Below are 18,144 nucleotides of genomic sequence, written 5' to 3'. Positions count from 1 at the left end.
TTTAAACACTTTTTTAGCAGGATTATTTTTTCACAGCCTAAACTAAATCATTCCTTTAAGCAATTAGACACACACTGTAGAGAGTACAAGGGAGGAAGCAGGGTCATGCACACAGGAAGGGTGGAATGAAGAGGAAGTGGCAGCCTGCTGTTAGATCTATTCAGGACATCTCTTTTAATCACTCCTTCAAAAGTTTTGTCAGTAGCTTAGAATTAGAAGACAAGCATGTTAATGTACTACTACTCTTAAACTGAGCATCCAGGAAGCAGTTTAAATTAGTGACTGCAAGGCTTCAGAATTGATACCCTGCTGATGTGAATGGAGAAAGGTCACTCCCCTCTCAGTTACTGGCTATCTGTACAGTTCAGGGGACAATGTGGACTCAATTTACACTGTCCTACTTTCAGTAGCTTTCCTGACAAGGGACACCAACCCAAGCTCATGCATTTCTGCACGGTGTAACTCTGCAAAGTTGGTTACTTTGAGGGCAGAAGGAAGGCAGTACTCAAGCCACCACAATTGTTGTTCTCTTCTCAACATTGTGTAGAGCAAAACCCTGTAGGTCTGTTAGAACCCAGGGAATTCCCCTGGCTGCCCTGGAGGGCTTGAGCCCCTGCCCAGGGGGCTCAGAGACCTTGGCACAGAGCCCAAGACCCCTGTGCCTTTGATTTAGCCCTTGGAAAAAACAATTACCAACCTTTGTATAAAGAATTACAAGTCAAGAGAGTTTAAGTAGAATAATAGTAGCTGATCACAGAGTGAAAAATAGATTTTTGGGGTTTTTAGAATGGAGGCTGAGGAGGCAAGATGGAGGAATCTGGGCATGTCCAGCCTTTCTCCTTCTTCTTCTTGGCCTCCAACTTCTGAGTGATGTTGGCATTTTTGGATTGGTTTAAGGTAGAAACTCACTGTCTAACATAGGTGATAGGTATTGGGAAGTCATGGTAAATAATGTACACATAGTTTTTAGTATAAAAAGACAACACTCCCCCAAGGGCACACAGTGTGCCTCTGTCTGACCTGCTGAGCAGACCTCGGCAGGCCAGAGAAAGAATTTTATAGATAAGAAACAATAAACATCCTTGAGACCGAGAAATGAAGAGCTCTGACTCCCTCTTTGACCGCTGGGCTGGGAAAAGAGACTTTCTATCACATCTTGGGGTCACTCTGAGCAGCAGAGATTCTGAGCTAGGTCAGTGTAGCTTTGGGCTTACCGCAGGTAAGGCGCCCGGGCTGTGCCATTGCTGTCCAGCTCATACAGAGAATCTGCCCGCAGACCATCGGCAACAAAAAGCACGAGACGCTTTGCCGGAGGTGGCAGCGAAGTCTGCTGAGGAGTCATTCCATGGACCAGGGGAGAGCTGAAGTAGATGTCAAAAATGGAGACCAAGAACACACAATGCACAAGGAGCCCCGCAAGAATGAAGACTGGTATATCCATGGCAGCAGCCGGTTGGCAAAGGCAAAGTACAACACTAAGAGAGAGAGAGAGAGAAAAATAAAGTTAGGCAGATGAGACTTTATCAGAATCAATATTTATTTCATTTTTTACGGAATGGGAGCAACAACCACAGACATCCCCGGAATCAATAATCAATTCCTGCTTCCAGCAAGTTTTTTTCCCCCCACAAGTCCTGGTCAGAGTCACTGCATGACTAATTCAGACTTTTGACAACCATTATGTCTCAGCAACTCATCTCTGGTATTCAGGGATTCGTTAGATGGCTTCAAAAAACCACTGAATCAAGCCAGTTTGTTCTGTGAGCTACATCTGTGACAGAAGACTCAGACAATGCAACGTCTCCATGAACATACTACCCTCTACTGGCTGGTTGCACGACAGAGTTGAAGTCTGTTCAGGTGAATGCACGCCAGACAGCCAAGAGAAAGCCATCCTATAATAAACATCCATCCAGCACTGCTTTTTTTTTCTCCAAGTTTGCCATCAAATCTGGGCTCATTATACCTTGCCTAGAAACTGAAACCTTCTTTTAAAAGAACAAAGATGCTGTGCTGAGTACAAAATGCTATTCCTCTTCTAAAACAAGTGGCAAAGCACAATAGCTGAAGAATTATGTTTCAGGAATTATTATATTCCTTTTTTGAGTGGTTTTTTCCTTCCCTGTCATCCTCTGATGTCATATTAGTGATGCAAATATGCTTAATAACAGGTACACTGGAAAATGTCCATGTTTTTCAAGCGTGCTGTGGGGTTCATGCAATGCCTCCTAAGTAAATATGTAATTATTTAAGCAAAGTAGGAAGTAAATATGAATACTGGCTGAGCTAAGTATGGGACCTGAGCCTGAATGAGGCTCAGTTCTGACAAAAGATTATTAGCGCTGTCCAAGCTGCTTAGTTATTTAAATATTAGCAAATTATCCACCTTAGCCAAACATCACCTCTATTCACCAATTAAGAAACAGATGCTCTTAGCAGCCTGGAAGGTTCAGACTACCTATGTAAATACACACCCTTCTCTAAAAGAAACAGTTTGTTTAAGAATTTAGTTAGAGCTTCTCAATGACAATATATTTATAATGTTTATCTTGTTACTTTCAGAATTCCAGTAACTAAACAGAAACAGGCAGCCACCATATGGTAAATCTATCACTCTTACTGAATAAGGATAAAAGGCTTCATTACCACATAACCTTAACTCTGAAAGAAGTTTTTTAAAACAAAAACTTAAAAGGCCAGGAAAACCAGCAGGAAAAAGAGAAACACACTAAAAAAAGATTTGAAAGATAATACACAACATTACTTACTAACCTAAAGAAAATTTAGATCTGCATGTAACTTAAACATAACTTCAAATACCACCCATTTTACTTACTGAAACACAGGTGCAACAACTCCAACTCTAATCTGAAACATTACTATAGCAATTTCTCATTTGAGATATTTGGAGAGAAAACTAAAAAAATTGAGATAAAATACTCAAACACTTCAAAGAGACACGTGGTAGTCACATTTAAATGAACAAAAACTTTTTGTTACTCAGAAACTTACAAGCTTTTATGTCTACAAGTGAGATTCCAAGAGATTTGGAATACCTGTAAATATGAGTTTGTTTTTTATTTTTAAGTATTCAGAGTTCCCATGTCAATTTAAATATATGAAATCACCATCACAGAAATACCACTAAATTCAGTGCCAGAGCTCATTTTATTCAATCAGTTTTATTTTCCACAAGGCTTTTACTTTTGGTGCAGTTGTGCTTGATAAGAGAATATGAACTACTCATGCCTTAAACTGATGAGACTAAACACCCTACTAAAGAAAGCTGTTACTTCCACCTGTTGCATGCTCCCAGTGCTACAATTCTATAGCTTAACATATTCTACGTTCTCCTAACTAAAGTATAGTAACCTGTTTTCTGCACTAGCTAATTCTCTTTGCTTTAAACTCTCCCTAGCCCTGTCTTGGCAAACAGAAAAGAAGAGTTAAATCAACACAATTCAAATGTAATGCTTAGACTACAGTATCTTTAGAATTAGTGAGAAAAGAAAAAAGAAGAGGATATTTCTTTTGCAACCACAGTTTGATTACATTACACCAAACCATTTATCTGGGCCCAACATATCCTACTGCTCAACATCATCACATGATTTCCAGGCAGGCAGCTCCCAAAGCACCTGCTCCTGTCACATTCCTCCCTTCTGCCTCTACCTTAGCTGACACTGCTCCTTGAATGCAGGACTTTGTGTCATCACTGAAACACAACGTTGTGAACAATATTCTGTCCTCAAGCTTACAAATAGTTTCCCACAGGTACAGAGGCTTTAGAAAGCTCCTAATTGCACTCAGCTGAATGCAAATTTCTCTACAGTACCTGGTGCTCGACTGTTCAAGACAGCTCAAAAGGCACGGAAACAATAAGGATAACGATTTCAATAACAATTTCTTCATCACAAGATAAAAACAACCAGGATAAAAGGAAAAGCTGGATTAAGCACTAGCTTATAAGAAAAAGGCACAGCCTGCTGAGAGAAGAAAATCAGAAATGTTTAAGCGTACACACTTTTGAGGCTGAGGAGCCATATCTAAGTATTTATGACTAGTGCCAAAACATCTCTGCCCTCAGGTGCCTGGCCATCCAAAATGTGGATAAACAAACCACCACTTGAAAATACATCTTCTATCTTTCTGTCAAGAAAACTTGAGCCAAAGATATCTCAATATTTTTGTGTCCTGTCATATTTTCTCAGGCAATCTCTTAGTGCAGTGCCTTCCACAGTCCTTGTTTTCACAGGGCAAAACACAAGCTTTGCTCAAATTCTGACTGCATTACTCTACTTTCTTCTGTTAAGGCATTGCCTGTCACACCAAGAGGAAAGGCACTCTGAGTCCTGTAGATAAGAGAAGCATATTGCAACCTATTTGTATCATTTCTTACTGCCCACCCAAACATATCACTTGCTACAACAGAATCCTGGAATGCTAATACAGTTCAGACAGCCAAATCACCTCCTCTATAGACACAGCCCAGCTAGTAAGCTATATATCAGACTCTAATTTATATTCCTTTCTTTCTACATTTCCCCCCTTCTGTCACCATCTCCTAAACTGTACAGAGCCAATAATGATACTGTTCTACCCCCAGTATGCCAGACCTTAAACTATTCCAATAAAGTATTTTTGTTCAAACAATTTGGAGTCAAAATCACAAAGCTGGTGTGGATTTTTAAAGATTCTTTTCAGATCCTCAACAGGAAAGTACTAAAGATCCACTAAGCTACTCACTGCCTGTTAAATGCAAGTTGTTCACATGGAGGAAGTAGAAAAGGAGCAGTGCCAAGGTGATGCAGGGGGCTCCAGCAGACTTAAGAGCTTCTCACGTCTTTGGATGTTGCAGAGGAGAGAGTGAGAAGATGCACAGGTGAGATTAATCCGAGAGACAGCAAGGCAGAACCAGCAGACACCTTCCCTAAGGTCTAGGAGATTAAAGAAAGAAAAGCAGCAAGGACCTTCTGACTGCAATTAATTACTTTGCCAGAATAAAGTGATACATGCAGATTAGAGAAGGGGTTTTTGGTGGTTCTCTCCCCTCACTCTGAATTCTCAGGAGGAAACTTAAGCTCCCAGCTGGTGGCAAACAGGATGAAGAGATGCTTTCTTTCTTTGTATTCACACCTATCAAAACAATACCAAAAAATCCTGGTATTAGCCACAAGTTCCTCTCCAGCAGCCACATCAGTGCAAAGACTAAAACACCCAGACTGTGATGGTGGCAGGGGAGCAAGACAGTTGCAATGAGCCACCCAAGACCAACTCTTCTTCACATGAGCTTTTCCCTCTTTTCAAGTTCATCTGTAATTTGACAAGACTGTTTTTTTCTGAACCTTCTTTTTGATGCCATAGAAGCTACACCCACAGCACCAGGCTGGATCAGGTTCCTCAACAATTAACAGGAAGGCTGACATAAATAAACATAGCACTCATTTTCCTCAAGTAATCTACATCTAAGTTGCATTGCCTCTGAAGTTATAATCTCTCACCATTATTTATAAAGCAAAGAAAATCATACTTGTGCTGCAACACAATATAGTTCTTCATATGAAATGTAACAATTCCCTTTTATATTTTTCTTTCTCTGAATATGCAATGAAACACAAAATACTGCATGGAATATGCCCCATTGGCAGAAATATTTTCTTAAGGACAATGAAGTGTCAAAACAAGGAGCTCAAGGTACATTAGTAATTGCTTTTAGAGGGGCCATGCTTCATTAATAACATCAAGTCTGTTGATTAAAATGAAGAAAATGCATTTTTAATAAGCATCAATGGCCTTATCTTTTACAGAAAAAAGAAACAGACAAGAATGTCTGCTGTGCTTCTGGCTAATATTTTTCAATTAAACAGTGTTGTGTTTTTTGTAATTTAACTGTCAAAGTTGTGACTGCACAGTATGTCTACACATTAAAACATTATCATTTTCTTAGGGCAGAGGAGCAAATGGAAGTGGGGTGCTCTGACAGTACTTTGCATGATATGCCAGCTGTAAAGGTAGCGTTAGCAGTCCCTACCCTATTCTTTCACTAATTTAGATTTTTAAAGAGCTACACTAGTCAGGAAATGCACTCAAGTCATTCCTGCTGTCACAGCCCACACCTACTGACTGCACAAGGCTGTAATGTACACAAGAGATGTACCAGCCAATTCTGAGTCACTCTCATATCTTCACTCCCTACATGAACATAGGAAACCCCAAATCCTCATCTTGACTTCATCATGTATGAAGTGGGAAAATGATAAATTCCCTTTTCCTCTTTAGTAAATTTTCATTTTCTTTCTCTATTGAAGTATAATATACTCTGCCAGACAATGAAACTGCAACTACAGTATTTCCACTTGCTCTGGCACTGAAGTGGCTTTTGTAATTCAAACCATCTGTTTAAAATTATTTTACATTCAACATCTTCACTGAGCATTTTAGGGATTATAATAACAAATGACAACTGTTTTAAATTTTAAATGTGGTTCAGTAAAGCACATCCAAACCTGAGGCAAAGAGCTCAAAGAACACTGAATTTTCTTAACATCACTTGATAATCAAAATTACTCCACCTGCCTAGAAAAGTCTCTTTTGCCAGAATTTTTCAGGGAGAAATGTTGTCATCTTATTGCAGGGGTTCCATACTGTTATCTCTTATCACAAAAGTTCCATACCTTCTTGGTGTTTCTCATGGGCAGCTCCTCAGAGCACTGATTCTTCTTCACAAAGGAGCCAACTGACTCCAGTTCCCTTCTCAACCAGCCACCCCACTCTTTTATAGCATCTTCTTCTCATTGGTTACAGCTGTGGCCTGTTAAAGTCAGGCCTGTTCCTAATCCTTGATAATTGGCCCAGCTGCAACTCCTTAGGTGTAAGATTACTTTCTACACTCTCTTTATTTTTCTTATGTTCTATCACCCTACAGAGAAATTTGACTATGGCCTGCAAAGCATCAATGAAGCATCAAATGTTCCAATACTTGAACACACTGCAAAGCAGTCACCCCAGTGTCAGCCTATGCAATTTTCTCTGAATTATCCTAAACATGGGAAACACTATCCACAAGTTTTCCAGGAAAAAAAAGCCCATACATGAGAACAACACTGACAATGGGACAGCAGGGATAAACAGAAGAAGAGCATTTCATTAAGAAACAATTACTTTTTTGAGGCATGAAAGAGAAAACAAGAGCACCACCCTTTTGTGCCATTTGTTAGCCAAGTGCAGGCAAAACATGGCATAGAAATTTAGCATTACATTCACTCAGGATGCATGCAGCTAAAAATGCAGAACTCATAAAAAACAAAACCCAACAACAAAAAACCCTGAGTGATCTTGCTGTGAATTATTTCACTGGGTAACAGCATTTGGAGGACCTATGCTGGGTCTCAGGAGGTATCTGCAAATCCTCTTGCATATTTCTTGATTTCTAAGTCATTCAGCAATACCCTACCAGCAAGTCTTCTTCAAACATCACTGTGATACTCTGTTTTTTTTCATCTCAATATAGATTGATTAATTCTTTTTTGTACCAACAAAAGTAGAAGATTCCCTCAGATTTCTGCATTCTTGAATAAAACAAGAATGTTTGCATGTCACTGTTTTTTTCTTAACCTGCTTTGAGATTTTGTAGACAGATTCTTCACATTAAAAGTTTTATGGGGCACTTTTGGGGAAAGAACATCAGCCTGACAGTGTCTAATAAGACACATCCTACCAGTTTTCACAGGTCAGGGTCAAGGGACAAGTGGCACTTAAGAAAAGACAAGCACAAGGAAGGCAGCTTGCCACAGCAGTCTTCTGTCTTACTGGAGCTCTCCCTCACAAACCAAGGCTGAAGGCCCCCTGGGGTATTTTAAAAGCCATTTGCAATAAAAATACACAATAAAGCAGAAGTACCAATACAAGCATGACAGTTCTGCACTTTAACAACAAAGGGGCAAGGATCATACTATAAATATTAACTTAACACACAGAGATGAGGATGAAAAAAAAATAACTTTCAGCTACACTCTTGCAAAACTAGTTTGCAAATGTATTATATATATACACACAGAGGAAAAAAATACCCTTTAACAAAAAAAAAACAAAACAAAACAAACAAACAGTGCTTTATGTATGTTCTAGAGAAGCTAGTATGAATAATGAAGGTTTTAAAAAGTTGGCAGAAGTTGTTTTGCTTCTACTAAGTCACATTTGCTTACTGAGAGCAACCATTACAAATAAACAAGAATTATGTCATACAGCAACAAGCACATCTGTTGGATCTTACACATGAGCCTCTGAATGCAAATTTACCAAAAGCTTCAGTTTGAAGGAAAAAAAGAGACCACATCTCGCAAGCATAGAGTAAAACTTTCTTAAAAGGCAGTCAAAGACTCAATTTGTAGTTTCCCACCTTTTCAAAAGTTGGGAGTTTTTTTTCTTTTTTTTTTTTTTTTTTAGTAAAAGAGTTCAGAACTTTCTGGGTTCAAAAGTACTATTTAGTTATGCTAGCAAGCTGACTATAACATGTAGCTCAACACTATTCAACCGGCTAGCATAATCTACATTTTCTATACCTTTCCCTTTCCTTTGATCATATCCATTCCAGAGTGTTCCTAAGTCCTTCTTTTCTGTTTCCAGCATTTCAATGGAGATCAATTTTGGCAAGCATTGGTGCACGTCCCTGCACTTCATGGCATCCCATGCCTTTTGATGGCTTTCACTTTGGCAAAGATTTTTGATTTTTTTTTCTTTTTCAGTATCCACGCCATGTCTCTCATATCTTCCCCATCAAAGTTGTGTCTTCCTCCTTGATTTTTTCCCCTGCTTTTGCAGCATCTGTGAGGTTAGTTTTGGCCTGTTGTGGTCTTTTGCACTGCACCTCATTTTCTCCCAGACTCCTTTTTTGTTGTTCCGTGTCAGCCTTGTTTGGCAGGTATTTTCTATACCTTTACCTGCCAAGCAAGGCTGACACGGCCAGAGGCCAGTTAAGCTCCCCACGGAGAAGAAAAACCCATTTGAAGGACGGAGCAGGAGCGCGGGCACGGCTCGGAGCCGGGCCGGGCCGGGGCCGGTGCTCTCCCGCCGCCCGGAGCTCTCCAGGGTCCTGCACCGCGCCCGGCACCACCACACACACAGAAACCCGGCAAATCCCACCCCTCCGGGTTTAGAAGAATTGCAACAATCAGGGTGTAAAGCGCAGAAAAATGCTAAAAAAGGAGGGGTTATGTCTCCTTTAAAAGAGCATCAAGTCATAGTATAAGCATGCACAGTTTTTGTGCAAGATACTTTGAGGTGCAGTAAGAAATCTCTGTGCAAAGGAATCACCTCCTCTTTAACTCTTCCACCAGCAGCCATACTTGCAAGCTGTTCACAAAGGAAGCATTTCCCTAAGCTCCCACACGACTCAAAAAGTCACTGAACTTATCAATTACTGCAGCCTGAAATATTGGCCTTCACTTTAGTACAAAGTTCGCTGTGTTCCTACATCAGCCTCCACTAACCAAGTAGTTAACATTCATTAGCATTTATGATGTATCAACTTGCAAACACTCTCTGCTGAAGCCCTGTGAGTTTGTTTTTATTACAAAGCCAAGCCATTTTTCATTTGCATAAGACACCTTTATTTTTCAGCTGCTGACTCAGTCTAATAATTAATGGAGACAGAAAATTATGCCTGAAAACAATGTGTTCTGCCTCTTTGCAATACGGGGAACTGCTGATTTAAAATGAAAACTCCCCACCACTCAAACTCTTTCAGCAAATGACAGCAATAGAGCCACTGTAGAGAAAAAAAGAGCTCAGAAACCAAAAACTGCTAGGGAGAAACCCACAAACCTGGAGAATGCAGATGGGCAACAACTCCTCAGTTCTCATATTTGAGGTGATCTGTGTATCAGTTATTCACTTGTACCCTGCCACCTATAGAAACTTGCTTGCAACTAAAAGCATATTTTCCAAAATACTTGAGACCAGCAAGGCAAATATAGTTTACCAAGTCTTTTATACAATAACAGCTGTCATGGGAGTAGCAGTTAGCAGAACAAGAGGCTTTCACTGTTACAAATACTCCAAGAAAAACCAACCCAGTACAGCTGCAGAGAGCTGTCCTGTCCTCCTGTGCTCCTGCCCACTTATTCCCAAAGCAAGATCTCTTCCTTGGGCTGGCACAGCCAGGTGTACAACTGGATAGTTAAGCATTCTAGAGAATGAATTCAATTGAAAATAACCTCAAGAAAGGGGGAAGAAAAAGCAGGAAGAATAAAGATGACTTTGCTGTAGTTTAGTTCCCTGAATTCCCAGCACAAACCTCTGTGTTGGCAGCAGGACAGGATGCCATCTCCTCCAAACAAAAGACCTAACTCGACATGCTCAAAGGATATCCTCAGACTCCTTCATTCTTTGAAGCCTGCATTCCACATTAGTTGTAGTCAGCAGGCCATATAAGGAAAAAAAATGCAGATTTTTTTTGTTCAAAACTGTGCAAATACTAATTGAAGAGGAATAACGTGAAGCAGACAGCAAAAGCATAGAGCAGCTCCCCTTCCCCACCTCCCCTGTCCCTCACCACGGTGAGGCAGGGTAGGGCACCCATCTCAGAGCCTCTGCAACACCTTTCTGGGCAGCCTACAGCCCAGACAATGTGCTCCATCTTCCAGGCTATGGTGAACAAGGCCCAAGTATTTGAATACTCAAGTGTTTGCAGTGTCTAAAAGGTCACATCTTTGATTCACAGTTTATATATCCTCACTCAACTGTAACAGCAACTTTTCCTTACACATTCATTCTCACAAAGCCATAAATATACACATAATAAAGCCTGAACAAGCTTACCAAAATACTCCCTAGGCTCTTAGTGTGTTTGCTGTCTTTTTTTTTGATGGTAGGTTTCCAAATATCCACTGTTTACAGTAACACTTCAAAACAGCGGTTTTGGAGGTAGAAAAACACAGCCAAACTTGAATTCAAAGGGATCCTGGGGAGGTGGTTTGTTTAATTCAAGTCTTCACCTGATTTCATGGGTCATTATCACATTTTTGGTGATGATGAAAATATTTCCAAGTGCCCATTCACACTGCTGTACTACCTTTACTTAAAATCCCAATTTAATAAAGCCTTATAAAGTAGTTTTTTTCTGGGCAAAGCTACATCTGAATGTAACATACAAGTAATCATTAACTACTGATAGTTACAGGTTGTTCTCATTAAAAAACATTCTCCTGAAACTGGAATGGACAGATACAATTTCAAAGATGTGGCAGAGGTCTTTAAGTACAAGCTACCAACATTATGCGTCTCAACATCTTCATTATTTGGCTCCAACAAAATATAAAAATATTTTAGAGGTTAGAGTTAACAAAGCACTAAAATTCATTTTTATGGTTTAAAAGCAAACATAAAAATCATAATTGCCGTCAAGGTTCTTCTGAAAGGAGACAAATGTTACCCTTCAATAAACATATATAGACAAAGATTCTTTCAGGCAGCTCACTTTTAGAAGAAAACTTAAGCAAGAGTTGGTAGAAGTCACAGATCAGCAATATTTTAAAGTAGAAATCAGATTTGCTTCAGATAGTACTCCATTATTTTGTTCCCTGTGCCCTAATTGGGATCCCAATCAGATTAAAAAAAGCTACCCTATTCCCTTATAGGACCAACTAGAGGACATTAATTCATATACTTAAGCATTCAGCACAGAAAAAAGCCCCAATATGTACCTAATAGAATTAACTTCTTTGAATGAAATTAACTTTGGCTGTGGGAGCTGAAACAGAAACCCCTTAAAGCTTGACTTAAACTGTGTGTTCACTGGCTGTGAGAACGGCTGATGCTGCACCAAGGTAGTGCAGAAAGAAAGAACACTTTACATACCCATGAGCTCACCAAACAATGGAGGGAACCTGAAACTGGTCATACGTTTCAGTTCATTAAAGTCTCAGGCATTAGCTCAAGATTTAACACTCTTACCAAAATCAACATAGTAAAAGCAAACCTTTTTCTACTCAATTTTCAACTCAAGGACCATAAATTTAAAAGTTGGTGAAACAAAGCATGCATAGACTGAAAAAAAATGTTTATACCACCACCTCCTCCAAAAAAAAAACTCTTCAGATTTTTTTTGTATGAGCCCATGTATTTTGCACTTAGTTTTCTGAGATGAATTTAGATATGTTGTTCTTCAGACATCGAACTCAAATCCTTTAAAAGTTCGAAGGAGACAGCAACTCCAGTAAGAGACAAAGCAGCTTGATGAACAACCTGTCTCTCTTAGAATGACTACTGAATAATTAACTCACAGCTGTCTGCCTCAAGGAGACCTATATAATGCTCCATTTCCAGAACTCATGCAGCTTTTTCTGCCTCACACATCCTCAGAGGCACTACACTATCAGGTTTTCTTCTCTGGTTTCTCAGAACAATACCCCTTTGGCACATATGAAACTCTTTTAAGCATATTGTTACAAGCACATTTTTCTACCTACACTCTTTATTCCTGGAATACACATTTCAGTGAAGACAGCTTTTCCCCAGCCATCCATAAATTATTTTGGAGCAATCGGGTAACATCCGTAAATATTTTATTTAGTTTCACAAACCCAAACAAACCTCTTCCAAAGCAGTGAAACAGTGGGACGCTTTTACATCGATTTTCGGCGTGGAAGAGTGAAAAAGCTAATCCTTAGTGGCACGGCCCGGAGAAGCGGGCAGAAATGAGTTTGCGAGGAGAAAGGCAGAGCCCGCGGATCGCCGCCAGAGGCCGCTGCAGGACCCGGCAGGGCTCGCCCTCCTTCCCCGAGGAGGCAAAGCACCGGAGCCAGCTTACAATAAACTCACTCTGAACGCGCTCTAACTCTCCAGAAAGGAATGGAAAAAGCAGAAGGTTTCCTTAAAGGTTCTCAATTCCACCGGAGAGGTTTTTGTCCCCATTTTTGTTGTGGTCCCACTGGAATTGTTAAGCATTTTCAACACACTGCTGTTTTACGTTATGCTACAACTCTGTAGTTCATGCTCTGCCACTTAGGTTCTTTTTAGTGTGGATCAACAACATAAAACAACACAGCAGTAATGAAATCTAAAGTTTATTACAGGACAGAAAGCTAAACTGAGTATAAAATTTACAGAAAAGTTATGCAAGTCCAAAACTGGAAAGCACAGTCTTTTATGGCACACCACCATGTGAATGGAAGAGCTTGGAGTGAGTACTCCAGAGTGATTTTAGATCTCCATGTCACTGCCAAACATCCACATTATTCTATTACCAAGAGTTCAGCCCCAATATGCAGGTCCTAGTGGATCAGCTTTACACAGAGCTTCCATTAGTGGGAATGGAACAACATTTTCAAAGGAATTAAGCAGAAACCAAAGCTGGCCCTGTTTTGCAGTTTCAGTGAGCTGAACTTCCTTCAGTAGCACACACTTCCTGTTGCTACATTGTGGCTGCAAGTGTTTTGCCAGGTAACACACAAAGTAACCACTTTGCATCATGTTTTTAAAAGTGATAACTTCATACTTTCAGATGCACAACTTCATGGACTCATAGAATCACTAAGGTTGGAAAAGACCTTGAAGGTCATTGACTCCAGCTGTTAACACAGCACTGCCAAGTCCACTGCTAAAACACATTCCCAAGTGCCACATTCACATGTCTTTTGAATATTTCTAGGGATGGTGATCCTGACACTTTCCTGGGCAGCCTGTTCTAATGCCTGATTGCCCTTTCAGTGAATAAATTTTTACTAATATTCAATCTTATGCATATTAGAAAAAAAATCAGTGGCACAACTTGAAGTGATTTCTTTTCCTCCTATCACTTGTTACCTGGCAAAGGAGGCCAACCTTCACCTTGCTACAGCCTCCTTTCAGGTGGCTGTAGAGAACAGGAAGGTCCCCCCAAGCTTCCTTTTCTCCAGGCTAAACAACCCAGCTCCCGCAGCCATTCCTCATAAAACTTGTGCTCCAGACCCTTCACCAGCTCCACTGCCCTTCTCTGGACACATTCCAGCACCTCAATATTCTTTTGGTAGTGAGGGATGCAAAACTGGACACAGGATTCAAGGTGCAGCCTCACCAGTGCTGAGTACAGAGGGACAATCACTGCCCTGGTGTGACTGCAGATACAGGCCAGGGTGCCCTTGGCCTTCTTGGCCACCTGAGCACATTGCTGGCTCATCTTCAGACAACTGCCAATCAGCACACCCAGGTCCTTTTCTGCTGGGCCACCTTCCAGACACTTTTCCTGCAGCCTGCAGCACTGCCTGACGCAACAGATCCCTCGGCAGAGCCTTGTCACCCTCCAGCAGACGAGCCCTCCAACCCAGCAGGAGCATCATTCTACTCCCTGTTCCCTTCACCTGGCTCAGGGCTGTACATCATGAGGGCAACTGGCTTTGTCATCAAAGAGCGAGGAAAAGAAGATGTTTTGTACCACAGCCTTTTCCTCTTCCTTTACCACTGTTTCTCCTTACATCCCACGAAAGGATAAAGATTTTCCTTAGCTCTCCGTTTGCTGCTGATGTATCTGCAAATACATTTGGTTGTCTTTTACTCTTTTACAGCAGTCGTCAGATTAAGTACTAGATGGGTTTTGGCCCTTCTGATTTTCTCTCAGTATAACCCTACAACATCCCTGTAGCCTCCTTGGGTTGCCTGACCCTTCTTCCAGAGGCATCAACTTACTATCCACCCGTGCTTGTGCCCTCCCTAATGGCAGCAACACCTGATGCTGGGACATGGCTCACACACCCACCGGGAACGCGGAACTACAGAAACACCATGGCTGGAAAAGGCCTCCGAGATGGTGACATCGAGTCCAACCCATGACCGAACCCATGTCACCTAGACCATGGCACCGAGTGCTGCATCCATTCTTTTCTTAAACACCTCCAGGAACAGGGACTCCACCACCTCCTTTGGCAGTCCAAGGTCCATCCCCAGGGCCCTCGCGGGGCGCTGCTTTCCCCGGGAAGCCCTACCCTGCCCCAGCCAACGCAACCCGGCGAGGGTCCGAGCTCCCAGCCCAAGCTCGGAGGCCAAGTCGAGTCCCGCATCCCTCCCGTCCCAGCAGCGCCGTGAGCCTATAGGGGCTGCGGAGCGAACCAAGCTTTGCGGAAGCGGGGAGGCGCAGCCCGTGCCCACCCACCCCCCCCCCTTCCTGGTGCCTCAGGATCGGCCGCCCCATTCCCGGTGCCTCAGGATCGGCCGCCCCCATTCCCGGTGCCTCAGGATCGGCCGCCCCCTCCCCGCGGAAAGGGCGCGGCGCCCACGCGCCCGAACTCACTCCTCCTCCCCCGCTGCGCTCCACGGCCGCTTCCGCTTCCGCCGCTCCCAGCCGCGTTCCGGACCGCGCCCCGCCGCCGCGGGCGTGCCCCAGAGCCCCGCCCCCTCAATGTGGCCACGCCTCTCAGAGTCGCTCCCTCCCCTCGGGCCCCGCCCTGTGTGGAGGGGGCGGGCACGAGGCCCGGAGGGGGCGGGGCCGTGCCGCGGGCGCCGCTCGCGGTTGGCCGCGGGAACTCTCGCGCGAGCGGGGATCCGGAAGCGGCGGCAGGGCGGGTGGGAGGCCGCCGAGGAGGCGGCGGCGGGCAGTCGCTGTGGCCGCAGGTGGCGGCAGCGCCCGCGGCAACAGCGGCGTCGTCAGCATCATCAGCACCATCACAGGGGCCTGGCAGCGGCTCGGGCCCCCGACCCGCCAGGACCGGTGTCTGCGGCGGCGTCTCCGCGCAGGCTTTGCCGCGGTAGCGCCCCGGCAGCGGTCGCGCCGCACCGGGCTGTAAGATGGCGGCGGCGGCGGCCGGCGGGGGCGGCAGTGTGAACCCCTTCCTCAGCGACTCGGAGGAGGACGAGCCCGAGGAGCCCCGGCCCGGCGGCGGCAGCAGCAGCAGCACCGAGCCGGGCGGGCCGGCGTACCCGGAGCAGCAGCCGGAGCCGGCGGCGGGGAGCCCCGAGGAGCTGCCGGGTCTGCGAGCGGCGGCGCCGGGCGATGCTGCCGCGGGGGCCGGGGAGCTGCCGCGGGTGCCGATGGACGCGATAGCGGCGCAGCTGCTGCGGGACCAGTTCCTGCTGACGGCGCTGGAGCTGCACACGGAGCTGCTGGAGAGCGGCCGGGAGCTGCCCCGGCTCCGCGATTTCTTCTCCAACCCGGGCAACTTCGAGCGGCAGAGCGGCACGCCGCCCGCCGGCGGGGCCCTGGGCAGCCTGGGCGGCAGCAGCGGGCTCGGGGGAGCCGGCGGCAGGGAGCCCGGGGCCGGGCAGCTCAGTAAGTGACCCTGGCTCGGGGTCGCGGGGGGCTCCGGGAGGCGGGGACAGCCGCCGGTGGGTGCACGGGGCTGGGCGGGGATGGCTCTCGGTGTCGCCGGGCGGCCGGGAAAGGCGCTTGGCATCGCTCCTTGTTCCAGTCATTCCTTGCTCTCGCTAACCTGTGCGGCACTGGCGGAGGCTGTAGGAGCGGGGTGGAGGGGGCTGAGGAGGTGCGCTGCCAGATCCGGTGTTACCCTGGTCCCACAGGCGTAGTTTCATCGAGCTTCGGTATCTCTGTGAACATCACGGGTGTTTGCCGAATGTGGGAGAAACTAAGTCGTACGGTGCTGGGAGAAAGAATGGGGTGTTGAGCCGTGAGTGCCACATGTAAAGTCTAAAACCTATCAGAAATGGGGTATAAGGAACCGGGGTGTTATTTCTGGTGCTGCAACTAAAGAGAGGTCTGAGTTTCACACCTCTTGCACAACTGGTACAATGCTTCCTATAATTAGCACTACATGTTTACCAAATGTCTGCATTCTTTGGCTAGCCAAGGAGATGGGGAACTCAGTAAATATACTGAGTTTGTAAAAGTTTAGGGAGCAAAAGGAATGCAGGTATTCGGACAGTTGTCACACAGCTGGCCTTAACAGCTTTCGTGTTGTAAAAGTAGCACACGTGGCTTAGAATAAAATCACTTCTATGTCTTGTCAGTGTTGCTGTCCAGACACATAGGGTTCTACAAAAGAGATAGCCTGTGGAGGTGGCTTTGGGAAAGAGAAGCTGACCAGCCACCTGAGTTTGAGGACTTAATGAACTCGTGGGAAGGTATTGAAAGGAATTGTGGGTAGCAGACAGGTGAACGACATAATTATGTGTTTACCAAGATACCTAAAGGCATTTTGTGAATAGTCCTATATTTTCGTTTCTTTTAAGAGTTTCTGATGTTGGAAAGACACAAAGTTACACTTTAAATTTGGAAATAACTAGTGTCATCTGGATGGCTGAGATAATAGACATCTAAACTTCAACTTGTTAGTGCATTTGAAGGTCTTTTAAAAATGTGTGGCTTCTTTTAAAATTCCTGCTGTGTTGTTTATGTTCTGCTTGTCTTGTGAATAATGAGAATTTCATACTTCTCTTTGTCCAATTGAGAGCTTCAGTGTGGTCTTCTTCATGATATGATTAGTGAATGTTGGAAAAACTTGTGCTTCAGGGCTTTGAACTGATAAAAATTTCTGTTTCATCCCCAAGCTGCTTCCTTGGGGATTCCAGTCAATTATCTGATTGATTAAATATTCTCTTTTCTTTGTTAACATAGTACGTTGTTTCCAGTTATTGATAGTGCACATACTTCAGAATTAGAAAAACAGCAGCCTGTCTAGCTGTGTTGTTATGCACGAAAAAAAAGACCTCTTGCAGTCTTAGAGCAATGTGCACTTATGTAAGAACATCTTTATTATTTTGCTGACTTGCTAATTGATAGATGCCTGTGGGATGTCCCTATTAAAAAAAGGAGGGAGGAGGCCGTAGCAGTGGGGAGAGAGAGAAGGGGGGGACTAACACTTAATTTGGACAAGTTTAATCATACTGAACTGCTGAAATTAAATATCATGCTAGACCTTATGCTAAAGGTGGGTCTTGAAATCTGATATCTACAATAGGTTAGAGAGTGCATTTCAAAGGATTTTTTTGTCTCAACAGTGATTCAAAAGGCACTTCACATTAAGTGACATTGAAAGGTGACAGATGCAGAACAATGAAAAAATATTTTTATATAGCTCAAGTAGCTTTTTTAACTTAGTGCCATCAGACTTCCTTGCAGTCTGGAGTCTGGCATTGAGCTAGCAATTGTGACAGCGCTGTTCAGACTGATTCTCATTGAACAAGAGCAGATAGTCTCGTGCCTCTGTAGTTATGTCATTT

General features: G+C 43.8%; 2 protein-coding genes across 3 annotated transcripts in view; one reads left to right on the top strand and one right to left on the bottom strand.

Moving 5' to 3' along the window:
* Positions 1-15,319, bottom strand: part of PIGN (phosphatidylinositol glycan anchor biosynthesis class N) — a 100,040-nt gene extending 84,721 nt beyond the window's left edge. Inside the window, 2 exon segments of the mRNA XM_030970994.1 lie at positions 1,215-1,475; positions 15,263-15,319. Coding sequence (XP_030826854.1) covers positions 1,215-1,441 — 227 coding nt within the window. The 5' untranslated portion in view covers positions 1,442-1,475; positions 15,263-15,319.
* Positions 15,320-15,534: 215 nt separating this feature from the next.
* Positions 15,535-18,144, top strand: part of RELCH (RAB11 binding and LisH domain, coiled-coil and HEAT repeat containing) — a 77,800-nt gene continuing 75,190 nt past the window's right edge. For both annotated transcript variants that reach the window (XM_030963483.1, XM_030963476.1), the window contains exon 1: positions 15,535-16,237. In XM_030963483.1, the coding sequence (XP_030819343.1) occupies positions 15,757-16,237 (481 nt within the window). In that variant the 5' untranslated portion in view covers positions 15,535-15,756. The remainder of the gene's footprint in view (positions 16,238-18,144) is intronic.

This window comes from Camarhynchus parvulus, chromosome 2, assembly GCF_901933205.1.
Source record: "Camarhynchus parvulus chromosome 2, STF_HiC, whole genome shotgun sequence".
Lineage (NCBI taxonomy): Eukaryota > Metazoa > Chordata > Aves > Passeriformes > Thraupidae > Camarhynchus > Camarhynchus parvulus.
Note: the sequence above shows the minus strand (reverse complement) of the source record. Positions and strands in the feature narration are given on the sequence as shown.